This window comes from Vicugna pacos, chromosome 22 (assembly GCF_048564905.1).
Source record: "Vicugna pacos chromosome 22, VicPac4, whole genome shotgun sequence".
Classification (NCBI taxonomy): domain Eukaryota; kingdom Metazoa; phylum Chordata; class Mammalia; order Artiodactyla; family Camelidae; genus Vicugna; species Vicugna pacos.
In genome coordinates, this window is record NC_133008.1 from 29,913,267 (window position 1) to 29,935,936 (window position 22,670).

At 57.6% G+C, this 22,670-nt stretch overlaps 2 protein-coding genes across 5 annotated transcripts in view; one reads left to right on the forward strand and one right to left on the reverse strand.

Moving 5' to 3' along the window:
* The window catches only part of SH3GL1 (SH3 domain containing GRB2 like 1, endophilin A2), a 30,110-nt gene extending 20,019 nt beyond the window's left edge, over positions 1 to 10,091 (forward strand). The window contains exons 2-10 of one of the 2 annotated variants that reach the window (XM_031689684.2): positions 4,637 to 4,705; positions 5,026 to 5,098; positions 5,927 to 6,070; positions 6,276 to 6,409; positions 6,560 to 6,718; positions 7,046 to 7,149; positions 7,771 to 7,895; positions 8,054 to 8,110; positions 8,536 to 10,091. In XM_031689684.2, the coding sequence (XP_031545544.1) occupies positions 4,637 to 4,705; positions 5,026 to 5,098; positions 5,927 to 6,070; positions 6,276 to 6,409; positions 6,560 to 6,718; positions 7,046 to 7,149; positions 7,771 to 7,895; positions 8,054 to 8,110; positions 8,536 to 8,732 (1,062 nt within the window). In that variant the 3' untranslated portion in view covers positions 8,733 to 10,091. Of the gene's footprint in view, positions 1 to 4,636; positions 4,706 to 5,025; positions 5,099 to 5,926; positions 6,071 to 6,275; positions 6,410 to 6,559; positions 6,719 to 7,045; positions 7,150 to 7,770; positions 7,896 to 8,050; positions 8,111 to 8,535 lie in introns of both variants that reach the window. The other variant, XM_072947939.1, reaches the window with a different exon arrangement.
* On the reverse strand, positions 56 to 19,895 carry MPND (MPN domain containing). 3 transcript variants are annotated; one of them, XM_072947938.1, is made up of 15 exons: positions 19,786 to 19,895; positions 19,350 to 19,489; positions 18,990 to 19,252; positions 18,036 to 18,272; positions 15,399 to 15,528; positions 14,794 to 14,878; positions 14,490 to 14,586; positions 14,139 to 14,211; positions 13,984 to 14,060; positions 13,021 to 13,189; positions 12,865 to 12,935; positions 12,142 to 12,231; positions 11,337 to 11,429; positions 2,851 to 2,906; positions 56 to 2,573 (listed from the first exon to the last, which is right to left on the reverse strand). In XM_072947938.1, exons 2-14 carry the CDS (start codon positions 19,354 to 19,356, stop codon positions 2,874 to 2,876), a joined length of 1,425 nt encoding a protein of 474 aa, XP_072804039.1. In that variant the 5' UTR covers positions 19,357 to 19,489; positions 19,786 to 19,895; the 3' UTR covers positions 56 to 2,573; positions 2,851 to 2,873. The 3 variants fall into 3 exon arrangements, with proteins under 3 accessions (XP_072804039.1, XP_072804038.1, XP_072804037.1); XM_072947937.1 differs by having other exon boundaries at positions 56 to 2,906; XM_072947936.1 differs by lacking the exons at positions 56 to 2,573; positions 2,851 to 2,906 and adding an exon at positions 10,289 to 10,516.
* Positions 19,896 to 22,670: the final 2,775 nt, after the last annotated feature.

Sequence of the window (22,670 nt, forward strand, 5' to 3'; positions counted from 1 at the left end):
CAGTCCCGCTGCCGTTTGGTGTGTTGGAACCTCCCTTGTAGCTCTTACTACTGTCGCCCTCCAAGTTGCTGTTCTCTCTGACTTCTTTTTTTTTTTTTTTAATATATTTTTATTGAAGTATAGTCAGTTCGCAGTTTGGTGTCAATTTCTGGGGTACAGCATAATACTTCAGTCTTATAGGAACATACATATATTCATTTTCATATTCTTTTTCATCACAACTTACTGTGAGGTACTGAATATGGTTCTCTGTGCTGTACAGTATAAATTTGTTTCTGTCTGACTTATCTCTCATCAGACAGCCAGACAGACCAGGACAGCTTCTGACATGACAGTGGGCTAGCGGGCCTCCCTTGACAGCGGTTGCTGATGGGGGTCAGAAGTGCTCACACCCAGGAGCCTTGGGTCACAACACCTCAGCAGGGGGGCGGTGGCCATTCACTGGCACAGACCTGAGGATGGTTCGTGCAGGACCATGAACCAGGGTGGCTGGGCCTGGACCCCTGAGGCACTTTCACCCCTGGGCCTGTGTCTCCATTGCCTTCTCCATGCCTTTTGTTCCCACCTGTCAGCCAGTGCCCATGAGGGGCTTCTCCCCGCTAAGCCTAGCCCTGGGCTTGGCCCTCACTGCCAAGGAGGGAGGGAGATGAGGGGGCTGCTCTGTAGTGCAGGGTGGGAAGTTTCACCCTAGCAATCACAGGCAGGCAGGGAGAAGTAAGCCAGGCAGAGGGCGGGAGGGGAAGCCAGGAGATGACAGGGGACCTCGCTGTTAAGCTGGGAGCTGGTCATGGAGCACAGCAAGTGGCCACCCAGAGTGTAACCGCTGAACGAGGCACGAGGATGCTGAGCAGGACGTGCAGAGCATCCATCTCGGACCACGAGGCTCCAGGCGGCCTGGCTTTTCTCTCCACTCCTGGCTGCTCTGTGCCAGCTGCTTCCTGCTACATTTTTTTCTCTTAAACTCTTAATTCATCAAAGCCAATCCTCCACCCAGGTCACCAAGCCTGCAAATTGGCTGTTTATTTTCCGTGTCATATTGATCAGGTTTCCCTGCCGCGATGATTCAATTACACGGCCTCTCATCGGTGTGTCCCACTTAGCAGGATTCAGGCTGCTCCTGCAGCTGCCCCGGCACGGCCCTGCAGACGTGCCTGTCCAGTGCGGGGCCACCGTCTATCCCCCACCCCTCCCAGAGGGGCTGCCGCCCTGCCTGCTCTTGGTGCACAGCTCTTCTGTTTGTGGATTGTTCCACTGCGTGTTCTCTTTCTGTCCCACGTGTCAGACTCCTAGCTCCTCTCTCAAGATGGCCAAAGGTCTAGAATGCTGACGAGCGCCATCTTTGAGAGAGCAGCCCCCTCCTCCTACTGATCTTTATCATCAGTGCCCACGAGCTGCACGTGTGGGTAGAGGTCATGCAGGTGCTCAGGGATGAAGACCCACCTCCGTTCCAGGCTCGCTCATTCCCCAGGTGCCTGGGACAAGTGCCATCATCAGACATGTGGCTCCACTACGCATCAGTGGGAGAGCCTGAAATAGGCCGCTGTCTGCCTGTCACAGTCACCTGCGGGTGTGTTGCTGTAAGTAGGACTGTTCAGTGTCCACGTGGGAGCTGGGCCCAGGCCACCCTTGGGGAGCAGCCCGAGTGGGTCGACACTCGGGGAAGCACGCGGTGTGGGGGTCCTTTCACCCCCTTACCGGCAGTGAGCACCTGTACAGTCTAAGCTACAGTGTGAACTTGGGGGACTTGGAGTTGTGGCCCCCTCCCAACCTGGAGGTACTGCAGCCTGGATTGAGGGCAGGGCACGCTCTTCCCTCGTGCCCTGGTTAGAGGTTAGAATAATACAGGGGAATCACCGGTGAAACCAGACCTACGGTGTGAGTCCCCTGTGTGGCCTCCCGGAGAGGCCCTGCTTGAGGGAGGGGCAGCAGAGGGAGCCCCCTGCGGGGCCAGAGGTGTGCTGCCTCAAAAGCGCAATGAAGTGCGCGCTCCCCTCTGCGTCCGGTGACAAGCTAGCAATACCACGATAGAGCCGTAGTCACAAAGGACAGACACAGGAAGGTGAGCACTCGGATGTGTCACAGAGCGGCACTCAGCAGTCACCTGCGGCTGGTCTCAGAACCACCTGTGGACCCTGTGATAGACAGGTGCCCGGCCTCCCTGGAAAGGACCCCGATCTGGGCCTTTGTGAGACACACGGTCACTGAGCGCCTCCTGGGGTCCTCGCCGCTCCGAGGTGGAAACGAAGCCAGGTGTGCTGGCGTGGAGGGCCAGGCCAGGCTCTGAGAGGCCAAGAGCAGCCTCGCAAAGATCTGAGGCCGGCTGTGTGCGGCCTCTCCTGAAGCCGCTCGGCACTGTGAGCCCTGGGGAGTTAGGGGCACAGGGGTCTGCGGCCGCTCAGTAGATGCAGAGAGAAGAGTGGGCGTCAGTTCTCAGCCTGCCAGGCCCCTGCCAGGGTGGTGCCTCAGTTTACTCTCACGCAGCGTAGGAGCACCATGAGATTGTGGGGAGTTGGGGTGCAGACTGTACACACAGAGGTGTTCCTTCCACCATGGCTCCGTTGCTCTTGTCGGGCCTGAAAAGTTGTGTGCAAGGTCCTTGAGCAGGACTGCGTGTCGGGGTCCTGACCCCCCCCTCCACAGACAGGGCACCCCCACCCTCTGGCCTCACCAAGCAGTGTCCTGCCTGTGGAGTCTCCTGGGAACCCGTGTGGCTCCCAGCTGTGCCACAAATCCCCAGCCCCTCCCCGGGGCCCTGCCTGCCCCTCCCGGGGAGCCCCGCCCTCATCACTGCGTCCCTCCTCCGATGCTCTTACTGTGGTTGGCATGTAGCTTGTTTTTTCCCCACTTTACCCGTTTGGCCTTTTGTCATCCTTTCATCCACGGGTGCCAGTTCCAACGATTTGAGCCTTGGAGAGAAGGGAGGTGGGGTGACGGTCAGTTGAGGGGGACTAGAGCGCTGAGTTCCTGGGTGGGGGTGGGGCAAGGAGACTGGTAGGGGCCCAGATGTTCCCAGTGTGGCCCCCCAGGTGCCAGAGCAAGGATGGCCCCACATGGAGCTGCCTGTGGAGGTGTCAGGGCTCCAAGGGAGACAGAGAGGTGACACTCCTGGGGGGCCTGGAAGAGGCTGTGCGGTCTGCCCATGCCCTCTCCCTACAGAGGAAGGACGTGATCTGGCCAGCAGGGGCTGCTCCCTGGGAGTGCCCGTGACCCCTACGCTGAGCAGGGTGTCTGGCCCGGAAGGTGTGGTTTTTGAGCACCGGTGCTCCAGCTGCCCTCTCTGTTCACCAGAAGAGCCTTGTCTCACGGCAGGCAGCGAACTCATTTCCCTCTCTGACAACCACTGAACGTCCTGTTTTACCGTAATCAAAAGAAGTGAAACTGTCCCATGAAATAAAATGGAACACCCCAAAAAGGTCTAGGAGAGACCAGGGTTTTTCCTTATAAAGTCAGAAACAGGAGGGAAGTCCCTGCCTGCCCTTGGAGGATCCCCCAGAGGTTGTGTGCGGTGGTGCAGGCCCTGAGCAGCCCTGCTTCCTCCTGTGCCCCATCCCCTCCTGGACTCCTGGGCTGCAGCCACAGTGAGAACACTGACCTGCCGGGGCACGAGGCCCCGTCCCCTCTTGACCCCAGGCAGGGGGATGTGGGGATTAAGACCCACAGGCTAGGCCTGCCCTGCAGTCCCCTTGGAGGGACAAGATGCGTGGGGAGAGTAACAGCGGCCGTTGGTGTGGGCAGTATGAGTGTCTGGTGCTTACCGTGTGCCAGATGTAGCCCTGAGCTCACATTCGCATACAGCAGCCCACGAAAGCCTGGCTACAGCTCTGTGGGTGCTCACCTGTCACCCCATTTTACAGAGGCAACAATTGAGGCCCAGTGAAGCCAGTTGCCCACAATCACACAGGCAGAGGGTGGTGGATCAGTCGTCAAACGGCAGTGGTCTGAGCACTCCTGCTGGCTGGTGGCCCCTCAGTGCTCTCAGGAGCCCTTCAGTGGCCCTGATGGGTGGGCAGAGATGGCTGCTGGCCACCAGGAAATTGCGTGAGTGTGTGTGCACGCATGCACACATTCACAAGTGACTTCCGGGTAGCAGGACAGTTGGCCTGTGTGGGGCAGGTCTTTCCCTCCTGCTTGGTGCTTGTCCGACACCGTGGTCCCCATGTTTGTTCAGCCTTGGGACCTGCCCCTGGGGAATGCAGAGCCATGGTCCTTGAGACTCCTTCCCAGAGAGGCAGAGTGTCAGTGGGAAGAGGAGTTGTGCGGTTCCCTGAGTGAAGGGGCTTCGGTGAGCCTGGGCGCCTTGTCCAGAGCCAAACCATGGCACTGCCATCCAGGCATGGGCACCTCAGCCCTGTAATGGTGGGGGACACTCTTGGGCTCTGCAGCCTTATGAGGTGGGCACGGCCAGGCAAGGCTTCCAACAGGAGCCCCCTGCCCTGGGTTTGAAGGAGTGTGTGGATTTAGAACGGGGGCCTCAGTTGACCCCGTTTGGCCATTGGTACCAGGTTCAGCATCCCTGAGAAGCCATTGTGGCTGTTCTGAGCCCTCGCCCTCCTCCCGCCTGCAGTGGACAGGGTGAAAAGGCATCCTGGAGTCTCCTTCTCTGAGGCTCACACTCCTCTCTCTTTCTGTCCCCCAGCTGGTCAGTGAGAAGGTTGGAGGGGCTGAAGGGACCAAGCTTGACGATGACTTCAAAGAGATGGAGAAGGTAACGGGAGATGATGCCTGTCTGACACCTGGCAGTTACCGCCCACCATGGGGCCTGGCTTTGACAGCTGGGGGTGGGGTGTGTGGGGGAGGTGAGGCTTACTGGGAGGGCCTGGGTGGCTTGCAGGCCTCCCCCAGCCCTGGGCAGGTAGCAGTGGAGGCACAGCACAGCCAACAACAAGGAGGGGAGGCCAGCAGCCCCCAGAAGCAGCGGGTGGTTCTTGGGTGGGCTCTGAGGCAGGCAGGGAATAGGGAGCAGGGCAAGGGCTGTCCTGGGGCTTGTGGTGATTTTGAAACCTCACACATGGCCTCTCTTTACAGAAGGTGGATGTTACCAGCAAGGCTGTGACAGAAGTGTTGGCCAGAACCATCGAGTACCTGCAGCCCAACCCAGGTAGGGGTGCCCGCTAGCTGCAAGGGGGTCTGCCCACAACTCCTTAGGTCTTTGCTGTCAGGAATCTTCCAGTTACCAGAGCAGGAAGAAGGAATGTATAGGCCCACAGAACTGAAATGCCCAGGGGTAGGGAAGTTCAGGCATGGCTGGATCTAGGCATCCAAAAGCTGTTCTCTGGGTCATGCATTTCCTTTCTGTGTCATGTGTCAGCTCTCATTCCTCATGGCAGTCCTAGCCTTAAATCACCCTTACAGCTAACAATCCCAGCAGAAAAGAGATCTTTCTCACCCCTCCCTACTCATTGTACCAATTTGTATTGGGTGCCCATCCCCAGCATGCCAGGCCCCAGCCACATGCCCGCCTTTGGAGCACGAGGTGGGGGTCTCCTAGGCTGAGAAGGAGGAAAATCCACATGCTGGTCCCTGTAGTGAAAGTCAACAAATTCAGGACACGCGGCAGCAGCAGCTGTGTCCACCCGAGGCCTGTGCTGGGACAGGCTAGATCTGGCAGAGGTGCAAGCACGGCTTCCCCAGAGGCTGGAGGGTAGCTCCTCAGTCAGAGCCGTGCCCAGAGCAAGGGGCCCGGGGGGTGACTGGGAGCTGGCCCCCTCCCCTGCTCACTGCTCGTGCTCCTTCATGAGGACAAGAGCAGAGGAGGCGAGTCTGCCTGGGAGGCCCTTCCCACATTCTGGTTCCTTGGGTCAAGGCAGTGCTTTAGAGATAAACGGGCGTGTGGGCAAAGGGGGTCAGCCCGCGGTGCTGGCTGAGGGCAGGCCTGGCGACTCCTCGAGAGACCACCCTCACGCCCACCCGGCCCATCCCATTCCAGCCTCTCGGGCCAAGCTGACGATGCTCAACACGGTGTCTAAGATCCGCGGGCAGGTGAAGAACCCCGGCTACCCGCAGTCGGAGGGCCTGCTGGGCGAGTGCATGATCCGCCACGGGAAGGAGCTGGGCGGCGAGTCCAACTTCGGTGAGGCCGAGGGAGGGGCAGGGGCGGAGAGAGGGGGACCGGAGTATCTGTACCACCAGCAGGAGTGAGCACCCGGCTGCTATGGCTCAGGGTCCCTTTTTTGTTCTTAGTTCTAGCATTCAGGACCTTGGCTATGGGGTGTGTCTCAGCCCCATAGGCCAAGGCCTCCTGTGACGGCTTCCTCCCCGACCCCTCCTCTCTCCAGGCGACGCCCTGCTGGATGCCGGGGAGTCCATGAAGCGCCTCGCTGAGGTGAAGGACTCCCTGGACATAGAGGTCAAGCAGAACTTCATTGACCCCCTCCAGAACCTGTGTGACAAGGACCTGAAGGAGATCCAGGTACGCTGGGCTGCTCCCGGCCACATTCACGCCCCCCCCCCCCCCAGTGCAGCCCAGCCTGGGTTTCCCAGTGGAAAGGGCTGCGGGGCATCAGGGCGGCCTTCCTGGAGGCCCCAGGCATGTGGTGTGACACTCGTCCCCGCCCCCCAGCACCACCTGAAGAAGCTGGAGGGCCGCCGCTTGGACTTCGACTACAAGAAGAAGCGGCAGGGCAAGATCCCCGACGAGGAGCTGCGCCAGGCCATGGAGAAGTTCGAGGAGTCCAAGGAGGTGGCTGAGACCAGCATGCACAACCTCCTGGAGACCGACGTACGTGCACGGCCTCCCTGCGTGCACCCACCACCCCAAGGAGCCCCTGAAACACGGAGCCCAGCTGTGGTGGCAGCCTCCCGGGGCCGATGGGCAGAAGGAAAGGAGGGGGAGACAGGAGGGCCAGAGTAGGGCAGTGACCAGCCCACTGAGGTTTTGGGGTCTTTTCTGGCTTTTTAACCCTCCTCCAGCTGCGGCTCAAGGGTCATGTGGACAGGAGGGGGCTGGGCCCCTGTGTCCGAAACAGTCTAGGAAGGCTTCCTGCGGGGGTGGCCTAGAGATAGGTGTCAGGAGGGCAGCTCTGCAGCCATGGCTGGTCCTTCACAGATCGAGCAGGTGAGTCAGCTCTCTGCCCTGGTGGATGCCCAGCTGGACTACCACCGGCAGGCTGTGCAGATCCTGGACGAGCTGGCTGACAAACTCAAGCGGAGGTGAGCCCCACCCCCACCCCCTACCCGGGCCTTCCCCATGGGAGCCCCAGCCTTCTCTGCTGGCCAGGAGGCTGGGTGTGTGGCTGCCTGGGCCGGCCCTTCAGAGCCTGTGAGATGTCCCTGCCCCCGGACAGCCCAGCCCTGCTGTGAGCTCAGTCCAGGGCAGTGTGGTTGGGCCCCCGGGCTGCACAAGTAGGGGTTGGGGTCCCAGGAGGGAGCAAGACCACATCCTCATGGTCCCTAGAGGAGAGGCTTGAGGTGTCCTGAGGGAGGGTTTGTCTAGGACTGGTGCGTGGGGGTCCTCTCTCCGAGGGCTCTCTGGGAGTCAGGCAGCACTCACGGTCTGAACAGGGAAGCTCTGGTTGGTAGTGGATTCCCAGTCGGGGGCTGGTGGGCACCAGTTCCCTGGCCGCCGCCACCAAGGGCACTTCAGGATTCAGTAGAACCCAACCATTCGGCATTCTCGGAGAAATGGCTGGGGTTCCCCCAGGATCCCCCTGGTGTCCCCCTCATTCCTGAATGCTTCCCTGGGTCCTGGGGCGGCAGCACTAACAGTTGGGGGTTCCCTGGCCCTGACACATGGGGGCTCAGGACTGCTCGCCCGCCTCCTTCCACACGCAGGATGCGGGAAGCCTCTTCACGCCCCAAGCGGGAGTACAAGCCCAGGCCGCGGGAGCCCTTGGACCTCGGGGAGCCCGAGCAGTCCAACGGGGGCTTCCCTTGCACCGTGGCTCCCAAAATCTCAGGTAACAATTGGGAGGGGTTTGCTGTGTCCTAGGCCCCTTCAGGGGCACCTGCCATCCATCCAGACCACAGGGCGAGTTCTCCTCTAGAGGGACCCCCAGGGGTGGGCACCAGGCCCCACCCTGTGTTCTCAGCCCACCTGTGCTTTGTCTGCAAGCAGATTCATCTTTCCGATCTTCCAACAAGCCTGTCCGGACCCCCAGCAGCAGGAGCATGCGTGAGTGTCCCCCGCAGGCACAGGCCCTGCCCCCAGTTTAATGCCGCCTTCTCATCTGCTCTGGAAGGGTCTTTCTGCTCCCCATCTCCAGTAGGAGTGGATCTGGGCCCTGGGCCTCCCTCTGCTCTGAGTGGCACCCTGAGGACCATGCAATTCTGGTCACTGTCATCCTGATGCTATCAGGCGTCCCCAGCTCTTCTCAGGAGCATCTTGGTGACCACTCACAGAACCCTTTAACCCCTGCTTGTCACTTACTCCTTCTGACAGCTGAGGGGAGCCAGAGAGGAGGGAGTGGGTCTCCTTTGGGGGAAACTGAGAAGCAGTGAGTTGACCGGACTGGGGCCAGGCAGGAGGGGAAGTGGTGTCACCCTGCACACCCGCAGGGGGCAGGTGACAGCCAGACCTTACCCCTGCCCTACCCCCAGCGCCCCTGGACCAGCCCAGTTGCAAGGCCCTGTATGACTTTGAGCCTGAGAACGATGGGGAGCTGGGCTTCCACGAGGGCGACATCATCACTCTGACCAACCAGATCGACGAGAACTGGTACGAGGGCATGCTGCACGGCCAGTCCGGCTTCTTCCCCCTCAGCTACGTGCAGGTGCTGGTGCCGCTGCCCCAGTGACCACGCCTGAGCCACGCGTCGGCCCGCCTGCCTGCCCCTCCGTCCAGACCTCTGCATGCCACCGGCCCCGCAGCGAGGGCAGTGCTCACAGCCTGCGGGCGGCCAGCTCCCAGGGCCGAGGGGAGGAGGCAGAGCCCAGAGGGACAGCAGAGGTCCCGTTTACACTAGCGCCAACCCCAGTGGTGGGGGGCTCCCTTCCCCACTCCATGTGGCCCTCTTGAGGGCTGGGCAGTGTTCCTCCTTCCTGCTGCTCACCAATTCTGCCCCACAGCCCAGCCCAGCCCACTAAGGGCTCACACTAAGGTGCTCTTAGAAACACTAACTTCCTCCCACCCCCTCTAGGGACTGGTAACTCCAGGTGGGCCCCTTCACACACTCGTGTGCATGCGCGTGGGCAAACACACACCCCCCCACGCCCTATCCTCTCCCACCTCCTTCCTGCCACTCTGCTGGAAGACCCGCCCTCAGCAGGATAGGACTGAGCATCTGTGTAACGGGGTGGTCTGAGTGGTCTGGGCCCCGGCTGAGAGGCTCACCACCCTCCTCTTAAATTCCCCCAGGACATTCCTTCACAGCTCCCTCCGGGGCTCCCCAAGCCCTGCATACCTGCAGATGCCACCTCCCTGGGAGGGCCTCACCTCTTCCCTCCAGCTGGGGGCTTGGGGAGAGATGAGCCTGGGGTCCTCAGGTGCCAAGTCCCCTAAAGACAGGCCTTCTCCCCCGCACCACCTGGGTGGCCATGCTTCCCTCCTGCAGGGCAGTGAGCCCCACTCCCATGCCCGCCGCACCACCCCCAGCCAAGCACATGGAGTGTGTCTCTCTGGCACAAGCTGCCACCACCAGCGCACACACACACCACACACACACACCACACACACACCACACACACACACACACCAGCCACACATGGGACCACGGCAGGCCAGCCTCCACTCTGCGGAAGGTCAAGCACAAAGACTTTGATAAGTGAATGTTCCCAGACCCCTGGCTACTGGGGCCCCCTTGGTTGGGGGTCACGGGCACTTCCCTGTCTGAAGCCGGCCACCATACCCTCTTTGGACAGTGGCCCAGACTGTCTTCTCCAGACCAAGGTAGGCAGCTGCCCAGACCAGCAGGGCCCCAGCCCTGCACTCACTTCCCCTCTTGCCTGATCTAAAAGTTGGCTAAACAGGGGACCCTGGTTCACATTCCCCTCCTCCGGTGACTCAGTAAAGTCCCCAACAACACCAGGCCCTCCCCGCTTATCTCCAAGGCCCCCTGGTCGCCAGTACTTGGAGGAGGAATAGACATCACAGCCTAGGGCAGATGAAAATGTAATCCTGATTTTTTTTAAAAAAGTATTAAATGTCTCTTTCTACAGCCGTTTGCCTGGTTGTGGTGCAGGGCGGGCCCTCCCGAGGGTCTCCAGCGAGGGCACGAGGCGCCCATACAGGCCTGGGAGGGACGGCCATCGTTGCCAGTCACTGGTGTGGGTGGGGAGAGCCCCCCACCCCGCTGGCCGTGGCTGCCCGAGTGACGTCCCTCCTGCTCCCGTGACGCGACGCACGCACCTGGGCTGCTTGTTTCTCTCCTTTATTGTGCGAGCGCCTGCTGCCCGGCAGCTCAGGCACACAGGGACAGGGCGGCACCGCCGCGGGCAGAGCCCGGGGCCCGCTGCCCTCGCCCTGGGTCGCCCCGGTCCTTGGAGGCTGGCGCCCTCAGCTCCCCTGCTTGAGGACGCTGTAAACCTGCTCCAGCACGTGGCACAGGCCCTGGTCCTTGGGCATCCTGCTGGCCAGGGAGATCTGAAATAGGCAGGCCTGCCTCAGGGCGGCGCGGGCGCTTCTGCCCTGGAGGCCCTGCGCTGCAGCCTGGCAGAGGGGTTCTCGGCTGTATCCCTAAAGCCGCGCCTTCCTCTTAGGCACATTTCATCTCGAAGGCCCCGGATGTCATTGTTTGGGAGGTAGGGGTTCCTCCACACAATCCAAATCCTCCTTACTGCCCCCTTGCATGCCCAGGGCCACCCCCACCCCTCCCACCCAGTGCCAGGGTGGGAGGTGACCAGTGGCAGCTTTAAGCCCTGGTCGCTGTCAGGTCTAACAAAACAAGCAAACGTGTGAAATTCTGTTTTTCTGCAAAGGGGAGTGGGGAGTATCTTCTGAGAATGACTCTCAAGCAGGAGATAAGGAGACGCACTGAAGAGGCTGCCAAGCCCTCTTGACATACCCCACTGACCAGCCGTAGGGCCGGTGAGCCAGGGAAGCTCGCTCCCGCACCAGCCGCTCTGCTCAGTTCAGCTCTGCTGGTGCGTAAGGCTCGGGATCGGATCAGACCGCCTTCTGCTCCCCAGCGTGTGGCCCGGGGAGGGGGGGCCCAGCGCAGCTTCTCCAGCCGGGATGTCCCCGGGCCACAGGGTCTGTGGGGCTTTTACCTTTTCCTCTGCACTTGGATGGTGACCTCTACTGCCGTCACCGCCCATGTGTGATAAAACACGACTCTGTTCATTTCTAAAGTATTTTTGCACAGGACCACTTAAGAAGTCACTATTTCTCATACTGCCCATGGATATAGACTCGGGGGTTCCCCAAGATCATCTTTTCAGGGAGGGGTTTGCATGAGTCTCACCTTCAGCTTGTCGAGGTAGGTGTGCTCCTGGTTCCAGGGCTCCTGGAACCTGACAAGGTCAGGGGCGCCCTTGTAGAACTCCACCAGCAGCGTCTGCGGGTCGGGGTGGGGGCAGGTAAGAGCCCGGGCTCCCGCCCTGCCCAGGCCCGGCGCCAGGGGGCAGCAGCGGGTGGGACAGGCACTGCTCTGCCCCTCACGTGGCCTCTAGGCATTGCCAGGAGGTAAACCGCCAAGCAGCACCACCCCCACCCAGGAGAAATAAGGGAGCTTGGTAGCAGGGCCCCCGGAGGAGACTGAACCCTGCCAGCAGAAGGCGGCCCACCGAACGTGATTCTTTACACCCACACAGCCCTGACACCACTCCCTGGTTTAACCTCATCCCGAGAGTAACATCCCTGAAATCACAGGTGTGACCAACTAGCTCAATCTGTTTAAATGCCTGTTTAACAGCAGGAATTAAAAATCTTCACCCAGGTAACGCTTGAGGTTCACGTGTCCCCTCGTGGAGAATCAGTGGCAGGTGCAGAGAGCCAAGGCGTGAGCATTGCTGGCATGCTCCAGAACAGCGAGGAGGCCAGGAAGGCGTGGGAGGGGGAGGCGGGAGGGGCTCGGGCAAGGGTCTGGGACCCACCCTTAGAGCCCTTGATTTTCAGCAGTGGAAGAGGAGCCTGCCCTGGGCCCCGATGTGGTGCATCTACCCACAGGTTCCTGAGTCATACAATCCGGGGTCTGTCCAGCTGGGCACCCTCAGCCCCCATCTGCTCCTCCCGGGGCCCCCACCCGCTCCGCCCAGGAGTGAGCTCACCATCTCATGAAGGACGTCATTAGTCAGGAAGCTGTCCTGGACGTAGGCCATTTCCACGTCCATGGGGATGCCATAGTCACTGGGTCTTTGCTGGCAGGGACACGAGCCAGTCAGCGCTGACCACCCCCAGCCCCCACCCCAAGACAGCAGTGGACATTGGGAAGTGCGCTAGGCTAGGAATCAGAATGGATACTCCAGGCCTGGGTCTGCACTAGGATCAGATTCAGAGCCTTATGGCCCTTCGGGGAACCCGGCAGCACGGCTAGAGAAGCTGGGTGGCATCCCCCCCACCACACAGGCAGGAGTGGCTGTGGCTCTGGAATTCCTTAACAAAGCTGCTTTTCTGGGGGAGGGCGGGTAATTGGGTTGGTTGGTTGGTTGGTTTTAATGGGGATTGAACTCAACCACGGAGCTATACTCTCGCCCGCCTCCCCCAAAGCTTATCTCTGATCCCAATACGGACTTAGGGAATGAAACCAAACAAGGCTCAGGAAGGAGACGATCTTGGTAGCAAAAGCAGCATGCTACGGGTGCAGCCCCCACCTTTCCAGCACCCTTCACACCCAGGCCCTCGCAGGAGCCTCCGTGATTATGTTTGCAGAGAAACTGAGACCCCAGCTCCGCAAATGAGTCCGGAACCAGACTCTAGGCTCTGTGCTGCCCACGAGCCTCCTGGCCCCGCCCACGCCGCCCGGCCCGGCCTCCCCCAGCAGCCCCGCCTACCTCAGGGGGCGGCATCACCCAGAAGGGCGAGATCTTGGACTCTGGCCCCGGGTTGCCAGAGTAGTAAGGGGCTGAGGGGAGGAGAAAGAAGGGGCTGAGCCTGGCGGGGCTTGGTGGTCGTCAGGGTCCCACACCCGCCCCTTTCGTGGGACTCACAGCAGAGCAGGGCGAGGCAGGGCTGAAAGCCGTTGCTGGAGCCCTGCAGCCGCAGCTGGTAGTCCATCTGCGCGTCGATGTCCTGCAGCGACGGCAGCGCCGGGCTGTGCGGGTGGCTGTGGTACCAGCCCACCAGGGACAGGCCCCGCAGAAGCAGGCTCTGGTAGATCTAGGGGCAGAGACACGGCTAGGGCCAGCTCGGGACCGAGGCTCTACCAGCCCTAGGGCACTCACACCACTCCCGCAGCCAGTGTGCCTGGCACCCATCCAGCCCCACATGTGGCCAACATTTAATGAGCACCTGCTGGGTACCAGGCCTGAGGACACAGCAGTGACGGAGACAGACCCTGCCCACCTTCATGAGTCCAACAAATACATTGGAAAGAAAAAAAAAAAGATGCACCTATCATAAATCAAAGGCAAAAGGTTATTTTGCTCACTGCTGTATCCCCGGCGCAAAGAGCAGTGCCTGGCACACAGTAGGCACTCAGCAGTTAAATGAAGAGACAGGGCAGGCATTCCTGGGTGCAGAGCGAGTAGAGGCAAGCGAAAAGAAGAGGTGGGAGGAGAAACGTGTGCGCTGAGTAAACAACTATTCTCCGGTCTCCGCCTGCCTTCTGCGGGGACACAAGAAGGTGGGTCTAGAGCGCTTAGCACAGTGCCAGGTGCCTAGTAAGCACCATTATGAGAATATTAAGAACGTCAGCTAATATTTACCGGGCCTTTACCAGGTGCCAGGCAGGTGTGGAAACCGAGGCCCAGAAAACAAGAGGCCCGCACAGGCACAGAGGAAGTAGGACCACAGGGGTCACAGGTGCGGGGACTGGTGCTCACACACCGCACTCACTCTCATTTGCATCCTTGCTGAGTGGTGACACTGCGCTAGCCGCGGGTACGTGGTAGCCAACAGCTGTGTCCCCACCAGCCCTCCGCAGAACGCCCTGTCACCGTGCGCTCCCTCACCTCCTCTTCGATGGTGGCTGCCATATCGGCGTCCCCCAGCCGACTCCGACAGGGGAAGGCTCTCAGCACCGTGAGCACTGCGCGGAGGCGGGAGAAGGCGTGGACATCGATCCCGGCCCCAAACACCCCCCTGCCCATGGGGCCCAAATACCCACTCTGACTGTTGGTGTCCCAGCGGCCCCCCAGGTACCCCACGACCTGGCTGCGAGTCAGGTGGCTGTGGAAGTCCTGGGGAGGGGAGGGACATCGGAAGACCCACTCAGGCTTTGCCTGGCCCCAATGCCAACTGGGGGCCAGGGCCCTTGCATTGTGTGGGAGTCAGCCCACCCCCCTCCTCCTTTGTTCAAACATTGAGTGCTAATGTTTACTGGTAGTGAACAGAGCAGACAAGATCCCTGCCCTTGTGGAGCTGACCTTCCAGGGACACCCTCCCTGAGGACCCCACCGCCCTGCCCAGGCCTGGGAGCCCCGGCTCAGAAGGGACAAGGTGGGAGCTGGGAACGCACCAGCAGGAACAGCACGTTGCTGGAGATAGCCACGTTGAATGGCTGGAACTTGTTGATAGCTGCGAAGGATGTTACTTCCACAAGGGTGTGAGGGTTCCTACAGGAGCCAGGAGGGTCCCACAGCCTCAGGAACACCCAGGCCCTTCCCTCATTCCCAGACTGGCTCCCCAGCCCCACAAGGCCAGCTATGAGGTCTGAGGTCTTATCTCCACCGTACCCCTGCTCTTGTGCCCCCCACACACACACCCGCAAGAGCTCACAAGATGGGGATGGGGTCAGGGGGTGGGCATGGGGTGCATCTGACCTGGCAGAGTCCCGACTTCCCAGCATGCAGTAGCGCACTGGCACACGTATCTTGTTTTCCACCCGTTTCCCTGGGAGCGTGGCCTCTGCGGGATCGGGAGGAGGGTGGGGGACACAGGTAAGAAAAAAGACAGTGTCAGTGTCTCCCTAGCCAGGAACTGGAAAACGAAGACCAGGCAGCCCAAGAAAGACAAAACTCCAGGGGCAGCCTTAAAAATCAGGCAGCTGGACTGGGAAATCAGGAGGCAAGTTAACAAACTGGGCAGAAGAGATTTAAAGATCAAATGAAAGACTCAGGAAATGAGGTGATGATCAGGCAGCAGTCGGAGAAATCAGGCAACAGAGCAAAGAAACCTACAGGGGAGCAAGGAAATCAGGAAGCATGATGAAGAAATTGGGCCCCAGATAAAGAAATTGGGCAGTGGGACCAAGAAATATAGCATTCAAGCTTAAGAAGTAAGGCAGAATGTGAAATTAGGGCTGCAGGGCCAGGTGTCAGCCAGGTGTCTTGAGGGCTGTAAGGAAAAGAAAAGCCAGATTTGCCCCCCAGCCCCCTAAGTTCTGTCCCCCTCGCGCCCTGCGTCCTCCGTTTCCCACACATCTCACCCAGGTGGACAGGCTCAGAGAGGCCCTTTGCCTGTGGTCTCCGACTCTTGTCCTCTGCTGAGACTCCTGTCAGAACCTCCTCCTCCTCTTCCTCCAGCAGCTCCTCCTCCTCCCCTTCGCTGGCCGGGCTCTGGCGGGGTTGGAGTTTGGGGGACAGTGACCAGACTTTCAGCTGGATGCTCCCGATCGTCCCCTCACGTTCCACCGGAACCTTTGCTTTGCCTGAGCCTTAGGTCCCTGCCGTTGCCCGAGGTGCCCACCAGAGGGAGCGAGTGAGCAGAGGCGGTCTAGGCTCTGAGGCAGTCTCGCAGGTTGGAATCCTGCCTCTGCTATACAAACTGACTTCCGGCTCTAGTCTCATCTGTAACAGGGCACAATGACCTCCAGCCCCACAGGGGTGGCCTAAGGGGTGGCCGAATGAGATAGTGTGCAAAGCATTTAATAAATGCCGTTGCTTCATTCATCCAGCAAGCAAGAGCTTTGCGTGGATTACTTTACCAGATTCTCTCAGTAACATCTCCTCTTGCTCTCTCCTAAACTGCCCTTGCTGGGATGACCTCTCAGTGTCCAAACCCAACGGCTACATCTCAGTCTCTGTCCCCCACCTCCTCTCGGCAGCATCTGACCCGACTAGTCCCCCTCCTCCTGGGAACTCCTCAGGGACCCCTGCACTCACCTGGCTTTCCTCCCCACTCTCCTTCATTGGCCCAGGGCTGGGTCCTGGGGCCTCTTTCCTCCCCAACCCACACCCCTCCAAGGTGGCCTTGTCTCTTGGGGTTCAAACGCCATCTACCCCCAAGACAACTGCCCACAGTCCTGACTGCACCCTTGGGCCTCCCCTGAGCTCCTGACTTGGGGTCCAGCTACCCCTTGACATCTCCAGGCAGGGGTCTCACGGGGGTCTCACACTCAACATGGCTACCCTGCACCCGACCATCCCCTCAAACCTGCTTTATCCGAATCCCTACATCTCTGATGTGGGCAAACCCATCTACCCAATTGCTCAGAACAAAACATCTAATGCCAACTTCATACCCATCAGCAAGTCCGGTCAGATCCACTTTCAGAATTAACCAGAAGCTACCCACTTCCTCCCCACTCAGTGGCTGATCTGGTTGACTCCATCATCACCCACCTGGACCGGTGCAGTCACCTGCACCCTGATTCCCTGGCACCTGCTCTCGCCACCCCTCTAAAGTCTGTCCTCCCTATAACAGCCACCAGAAGCCGCTTGTGAGCACCTGAGTCCAGTCCTGTTCCTCCTCTGCCCACAGTCCTCTAGGGCTCCCACTTCCCTCAGGGTAGAAGCCTAAGTCCTTCCCAAGGCCCCCAAGGCCCTGCCCAATCTGCCCCGTCCCCTCCCTGTCCTCACTTCCTACCACTCTTCCCCTTGCTCACTCTGTTCCAGCCACACTGGCCTCCTCACTATGCCTTCAGTATGTCAGACACATGCCAGCCTCAGGGCCTTTACATGTGCTGTTTTCCAGAAATCCTCATGGCTCCCTTTCTCTCCTCCTTCAATACTCCGATCAAATGTCACCTTCTCAGTGAGGCCTTCCTTGACCACCTTATTCCTTTCACCACTCCCATCCCCTGCCCCTGCTCCCTTCTTCCAACAGACTATAAGAGGGTTTTATTTATTTTGTTTGTCTCACTCTTCATGAAAGCAGGGATTTTTTCTCATTTTGCTCACTGCTTTATCATTATCACCTAAAAGAGGGCCTAGCACCCTACTGGCATTGACTAAATACTTGCTGAATTAATAGCCCTATGGCATGGTGCGAAAGTTGGTTTTATAAGTCGACTTGGCTAGGCTCTAGTACCCAGTTATTTAATCAAACACTAGTCCAGGTGTTGCTGTGAAGGCATTGGGTAGATGTGGTTCACATTACAATGAGTTGACTTTCAATAAAGTTTATCCTTGATAATGTCGGTGAGCCTCATCCAATCAGTTGAAAGGCCTTATGAGCAAAAACTGAGGTTTCCTGGAAAATAAGGAATTCTGCCTTTTAAAGACTGCAGCATTAACTCCTGCCTAAGTTTCCAGCCTGCTGCCTAAGTTTCCAGCCTGCCAGTGGTCCTACAGATATCAGGCTTAGGAGCCAGATATAGATCAACAGATGGATGGACAGAGAGAGAGAGGGAGCAGGGGAGGGAGAGAGAGGGAGAGGGGGAGGGGGGAGAGGAGGGCAGAGGGGATGGGGGAGGGAGAGATCTCTGATACACATGGGTACCATTATAATCTCTGTTTTACATATGACTAAGACTAGGAACCCAGAGAGGTTCCTTGGCCAAGTTCACCCAGCTGGTGAACATTTAAGGAATATCTGTTTCTACCATGGCATTCAAGACCCTCCCAGATCTGATCCCTGCCAACGTCTCCAGCCCCCTCAGCTGTCAAGGCATCTGAACCTCCAGCTGCATCAGCTAATAATGGTTCCCTAAGCGGCATGTGTTGCTTCAGGCCTACATGGCTTTGCATATGCCATTCCCTCCTCTGGAAAGCTCTTCCCTTCATCTTTCTCTGACAAACTCCAGTTCATCCCTCAAGTCCCCAGCTCCAACAACCTCTCTCTGGGCACTCCTTGTCCAACAGTGAGTCAGGGAGGGCTTGCTGATGGGGGCTGAAGGACGCACCTCATCGGCGGCAGCTGCAGGCACATGGAGCTGGTTTCGCCGGAGCCAGGCCGCCTTGTACTTGTCCAGTTTCTGGCCCTTGTACTTGACAGAGGCCCAGCCACAGCCAGACTTCTTGGCTGGGTTCACCAGCTTCTTGCAATGGGTGGCCCAGGCACTGGGTGAGTTGAACACCTGGCCCGTTTCCTGCCACACGATCCTCCCATCTGGCTGCAGGTCTCCCAAGAACTTTTTCCCCTGCAGTGACAGTGGGTTGGATGAGCCCAGGATCTGGTACCCAGCAAGACCCCTCCTCCAGGAAGCCCTCCTTGACCCCACGGTGCTCCCTGGGGCTTGGCACCCACTTCCCACTACAGCACCCCTTCCAGGAAGCCTTCCAGCCTCCCAGTGCCTGTATGTCCGTGATCACAGTCCTGATCAGCCCAGATTGAAATTGTCCAGTTATGGGTATGTCCCTCCTCCCTTCACTGGACTGTGAACCCCAAAGGTCTGTCTTGATATCTGCTGTGTCCCTAACAGCCACCATAGCCTGGCACACAGCAGGTGCTCAATTTATAAATTGCTCCCACTCACAAAGAGCATGAACAGTAATAGTAATAATACCAAACACCTGTGAAGCACTTACTGTGCAGCAGGCATGCTGCTGAGCACTTACTCAATGAATCCTCATACAACCCAGTAGGGGAAAAGAAAATCTCATTTTGCAGATGGGGAACCTAGTACAGAGGGAGAACGAAGTCACACAGCCAGGAAGGCAGCAGTGTCCTCTGTGAGCCTCAGTTTCTCCTTTGTGGAATGGGGTGTTTGATGAACAATGTTCTCCCGCCCAGAAGGGCTCGTGCTAGATCTGGATGGTCCGTGCCTCAGTTTCCCCTCCCCACACCGTTGCTCCGCCTGCGGCAATGGAACACCCTGGACTCCAGTTTCCCCTTTTCTGGGCTGGGGGGCGCTCACCAGATAGTAGATTGACAGCACCCCGGCGCCGGGCTCCAGCAGCGCGTCTTTAAGGAGCACCCGCAGCGTGACCGCGCGCCTGGTGAGCGCGCCCCCAGGCCCGCTGCAACAAGCCGCCCCGGCCCCGCCGCCGCCACTTCCACCGCCGCCGCGCGCGCCGCCCGCTGCCCCTGGCCGCTCGGGGTCCTCGGCCTCCGCTTCGTCCTCGTCCTCATCGGGCGCCTCCTCGCCTGCGCCCCCAGCTGGGGACAGCGGCTCTGGAGCTGCGGGCAGCGACAGGCTGCAGCGGGGCCGAGAGGCCTCAGCGGATCCAGCCACCCCGCCCCGAGCCACGCCGGCCCCCTGCCAGGCTCGCCTTACCTGCCATGGCCGCTCCGCCCCGCGCCCGGAGCCCCGTGCGCCTCCGGCTCTTTCTTCCCGGCACGTGACGAAACTCCGCCCCGAACGGGGAGCGCCCCAGCCATTGGTCACCGCCGGTGGGCGGGTTGGGGCTCGGCCCGCTGGAGCAAACGGGAAAACCGAGGCACTTGGCCTGCGCGCACGGGAGAGGGAGTTGAGCCCTCAGCCCTCCAGGACCATTAGGAAAACTGAGGCCCGAGGCCACCTAAAATGGGAGGGGGGTGGTAACCCAGCGCTCATGGTGCTATTGGGGAAACTGAGGCCGGAGACTTCCACTTTCAGAGAACTAATGACTCCACCCAAGGACATAGCCTACTCGATTGTGGACTGGGGGGCCCAGTCCACTACGACAAGCGGGGAAATTGAGTTCCGCGACCAGCCCTTTTGAGAGACTCACAGGCTTCGGCTGCTGGGACCAGGGGAGAAACTGACGCCCGGGAGAATTAACCACAATAGGGCTGCAGGACAGAATGGGGAAGCAACCTCGCGCCGCGAATATAAAGCACCGAAGCCAGGTGGCAGTCTCTAAAGGGTTAGCTCCACCCTCGGGGCGCCCCTAGGCTGATTCCTTGATTGGACCAGAGCGGAGCCCGCCAACCAATTAGAGAAGGGCCTTTTCATCTTCAGCCAATAGACAGTAGAGGCTGGATTGCTTCCAGCCAATCAGTGTTAAACTACTACTTCCTCCGACCAGTCCACCGCGGTCCCCCAACCCCGCGGCGCGGAGCTCGTGGGCGGAGCCCGGATGGAAGTGTGCCAGAGGGCTGAAGCCCTTTCTTTTGTCTCTGGTCACTGTTCCGGGACCTTTACCTCAATACACAGGGTTACCTCCCAGCACTGGAATTCCCAGTCCCGGGCAGGGTTGAAAACCTGGGGTGGGGATTCCAAGCTGCAGGGCAGCTTTGACTGGGCTCAGCTGCAGATAGGTGTATCCGGAGGACAGTCTGGAAGAGGGGACAGGACATTGGGGGTGGGGGCAGGGCCGGGGTGTCCAGCCAGGGTGATCTGGAATCAGACTGGACCTAGCTCCAAATCCTGCTCCACCACTTACCAGCTCTGTGACTTAGGCCAAGTGTCTCCACCTCTCTGTCTGCCCGTGGGAATAACAGTTCCAGCTTCAAGTTGTTAAAGAACAGGGCTTGACAAATAGTAGGAGCTGAGGAATGTGAATGATTGTTATTACTTACGATGAAATGAAGTTTGTATTTTAAGGCACGACAAGGAAAAATAAACAAAATTCTGTTTGTTTGGGCCTCCTTCCTCCCTAACGGACAGCGTACAACTGCATTTCATTACACATTAACCAGAGATCCTCAAAGATGTGAATGCCTGCTTGACAGTCAAGATCTATTTTTTTCTTTCTTCTAATGCTGGCAACCTAAAAGAATGGCGTTCTTTCCCCACTCTGTAGGGGGCATGATGACTTGCTGCCCCCTTTGTACTTGCTTACCTGGACAATGCGTCTTTGGTGAATTTTACGTGAAATATCAGTATGTCACTTTGATGTACACAGGATCCTTTGTCTTGCAAATGCATGGACTATGCCTTCAACTTCTAACAGGCAGAACAGTTCTTAGCGCTTTCTGAGAATATGCTTCCTGGGTTATAATCCCTAATTTGGCTCAAATAAAATTCCCTTTCTTTTCTTCTTAATTTAATAGTCAATTGAATTTTTGTCGACACACTTCTTGTCCAGTCCAAGTCTCCTTTTGGAGTCACCCCACCGCACCCCTACCTGAGGTCTAGCCACCAACTGGGTATCCCCCAGCCACTCAGACTCAGCAGAACCCAAATGGCCGCTTATACCCCTGCCTATTTTCTCTTCAAAAACCCTGGGCTGGACCTCCAGCCTCTCTCATTTGGACCCTGGCCATCTTCTAGGCCTCCATATTCACCCCCAACCCCACCCTTCTCCCATCTTGATTGACTACAACTATGCGGGGGGAGGGTATATCTCAGTAGTAGAGTGCATGACTAACATGCACAAGGTTCTGGGTTCAATTCCCAGTACCTCCATCAAAAAAGTAAGTAAACCTAATTACCTCCCCCTGAAAATAAATAAATAAATAATAAAATAAAATACAGCTATGACCATCTCCCTCCCCTGCTCTAAATCCTTCTGTGTGTCCCCATTGCCTTTGATAAATAAAATTAAAACTAGTTGCCGTAACTTTATTAACTATTAACCATTTATGGCACCCCTATATGGCAGGTCTTGTAATCAAGAACACTAGGCAGTTCAGCAGATGAAGAGGTTGCCCAGGGTCACACAGTTCTTGGGTGGATTCCAAAGGCTATTCTTTGCTATGTGTATAAAGTCCAGGAGCCTTATAACTATTCAATAAATTGAATCTGTAATTTCAAAAATCACAAAAAAGTGGTAGGTGGGTATAGCTCAAGTGGTAGAGCAAATGCTTAACATGCACAAGATCCTGGGTTCCATTCCCAGTACCTCCTCTTAAAAATAAATAAATAAATAAATAAACCTAATTAGATCCCAACCCCAAAAAAATCATAAAAAAGAAATCTCCACGCCTAGATAGAGAATTCTACAAAGGTTCAAAGAATTAACACTACTTTCACATAATCTCTTCCAGAAAACTGAAGAGGAGGGAACACTTCCTGATTTATTTTATAAAGCCAGCACTAGCCTGATACTAAATCAAATAAGGAGAGTACAAAGTAAAATACAGAACATCCTTCATTAATTCAGACACAAAAGTCCTTAACAAGATATTAGGAAATAGAATTCGGCAATATATAAAAAGAATTGCACATCATGACCAAGTGGAGTTTATTCCAGGGATGCAAGTCTGGTTCAGTGTACCAGATTCAATCAGTGTTATCCACCATATTTAACAGGCTGTGGCAGGTAAAATAATGGTTCCCTACAGATGTCCACATCCAAATCCCCAGGACCTGTGACTATTTAAGTTACATGACAAAAGGGATTTAAAGTTGCAGATGGAATTACAGTTGCTAATCAGCTGATTTTAAAATAAAGAGATTGATTACCCTAGATTATCTGGGTGGGTCCAATGTAATCAATCACAAGGGCCCTTTAAAAAGGTCGAAGGAAGAGAGAGTATAGCTCAGTGGTAGAGCATGTGCTTGGCATGCAGGAGGTCATGGGTTCAATCCTCAGTACCTCCATTAAAATAAATAATTAGAAACCTAATTACCTACCCACCCCTGAAGAGAGAAAGAAAGGCCAGGTCTGTGGATTGGAAGACTCAACACTGTACATCAAGATGTCAAGTCTCCTCCAACTTATGATAAACA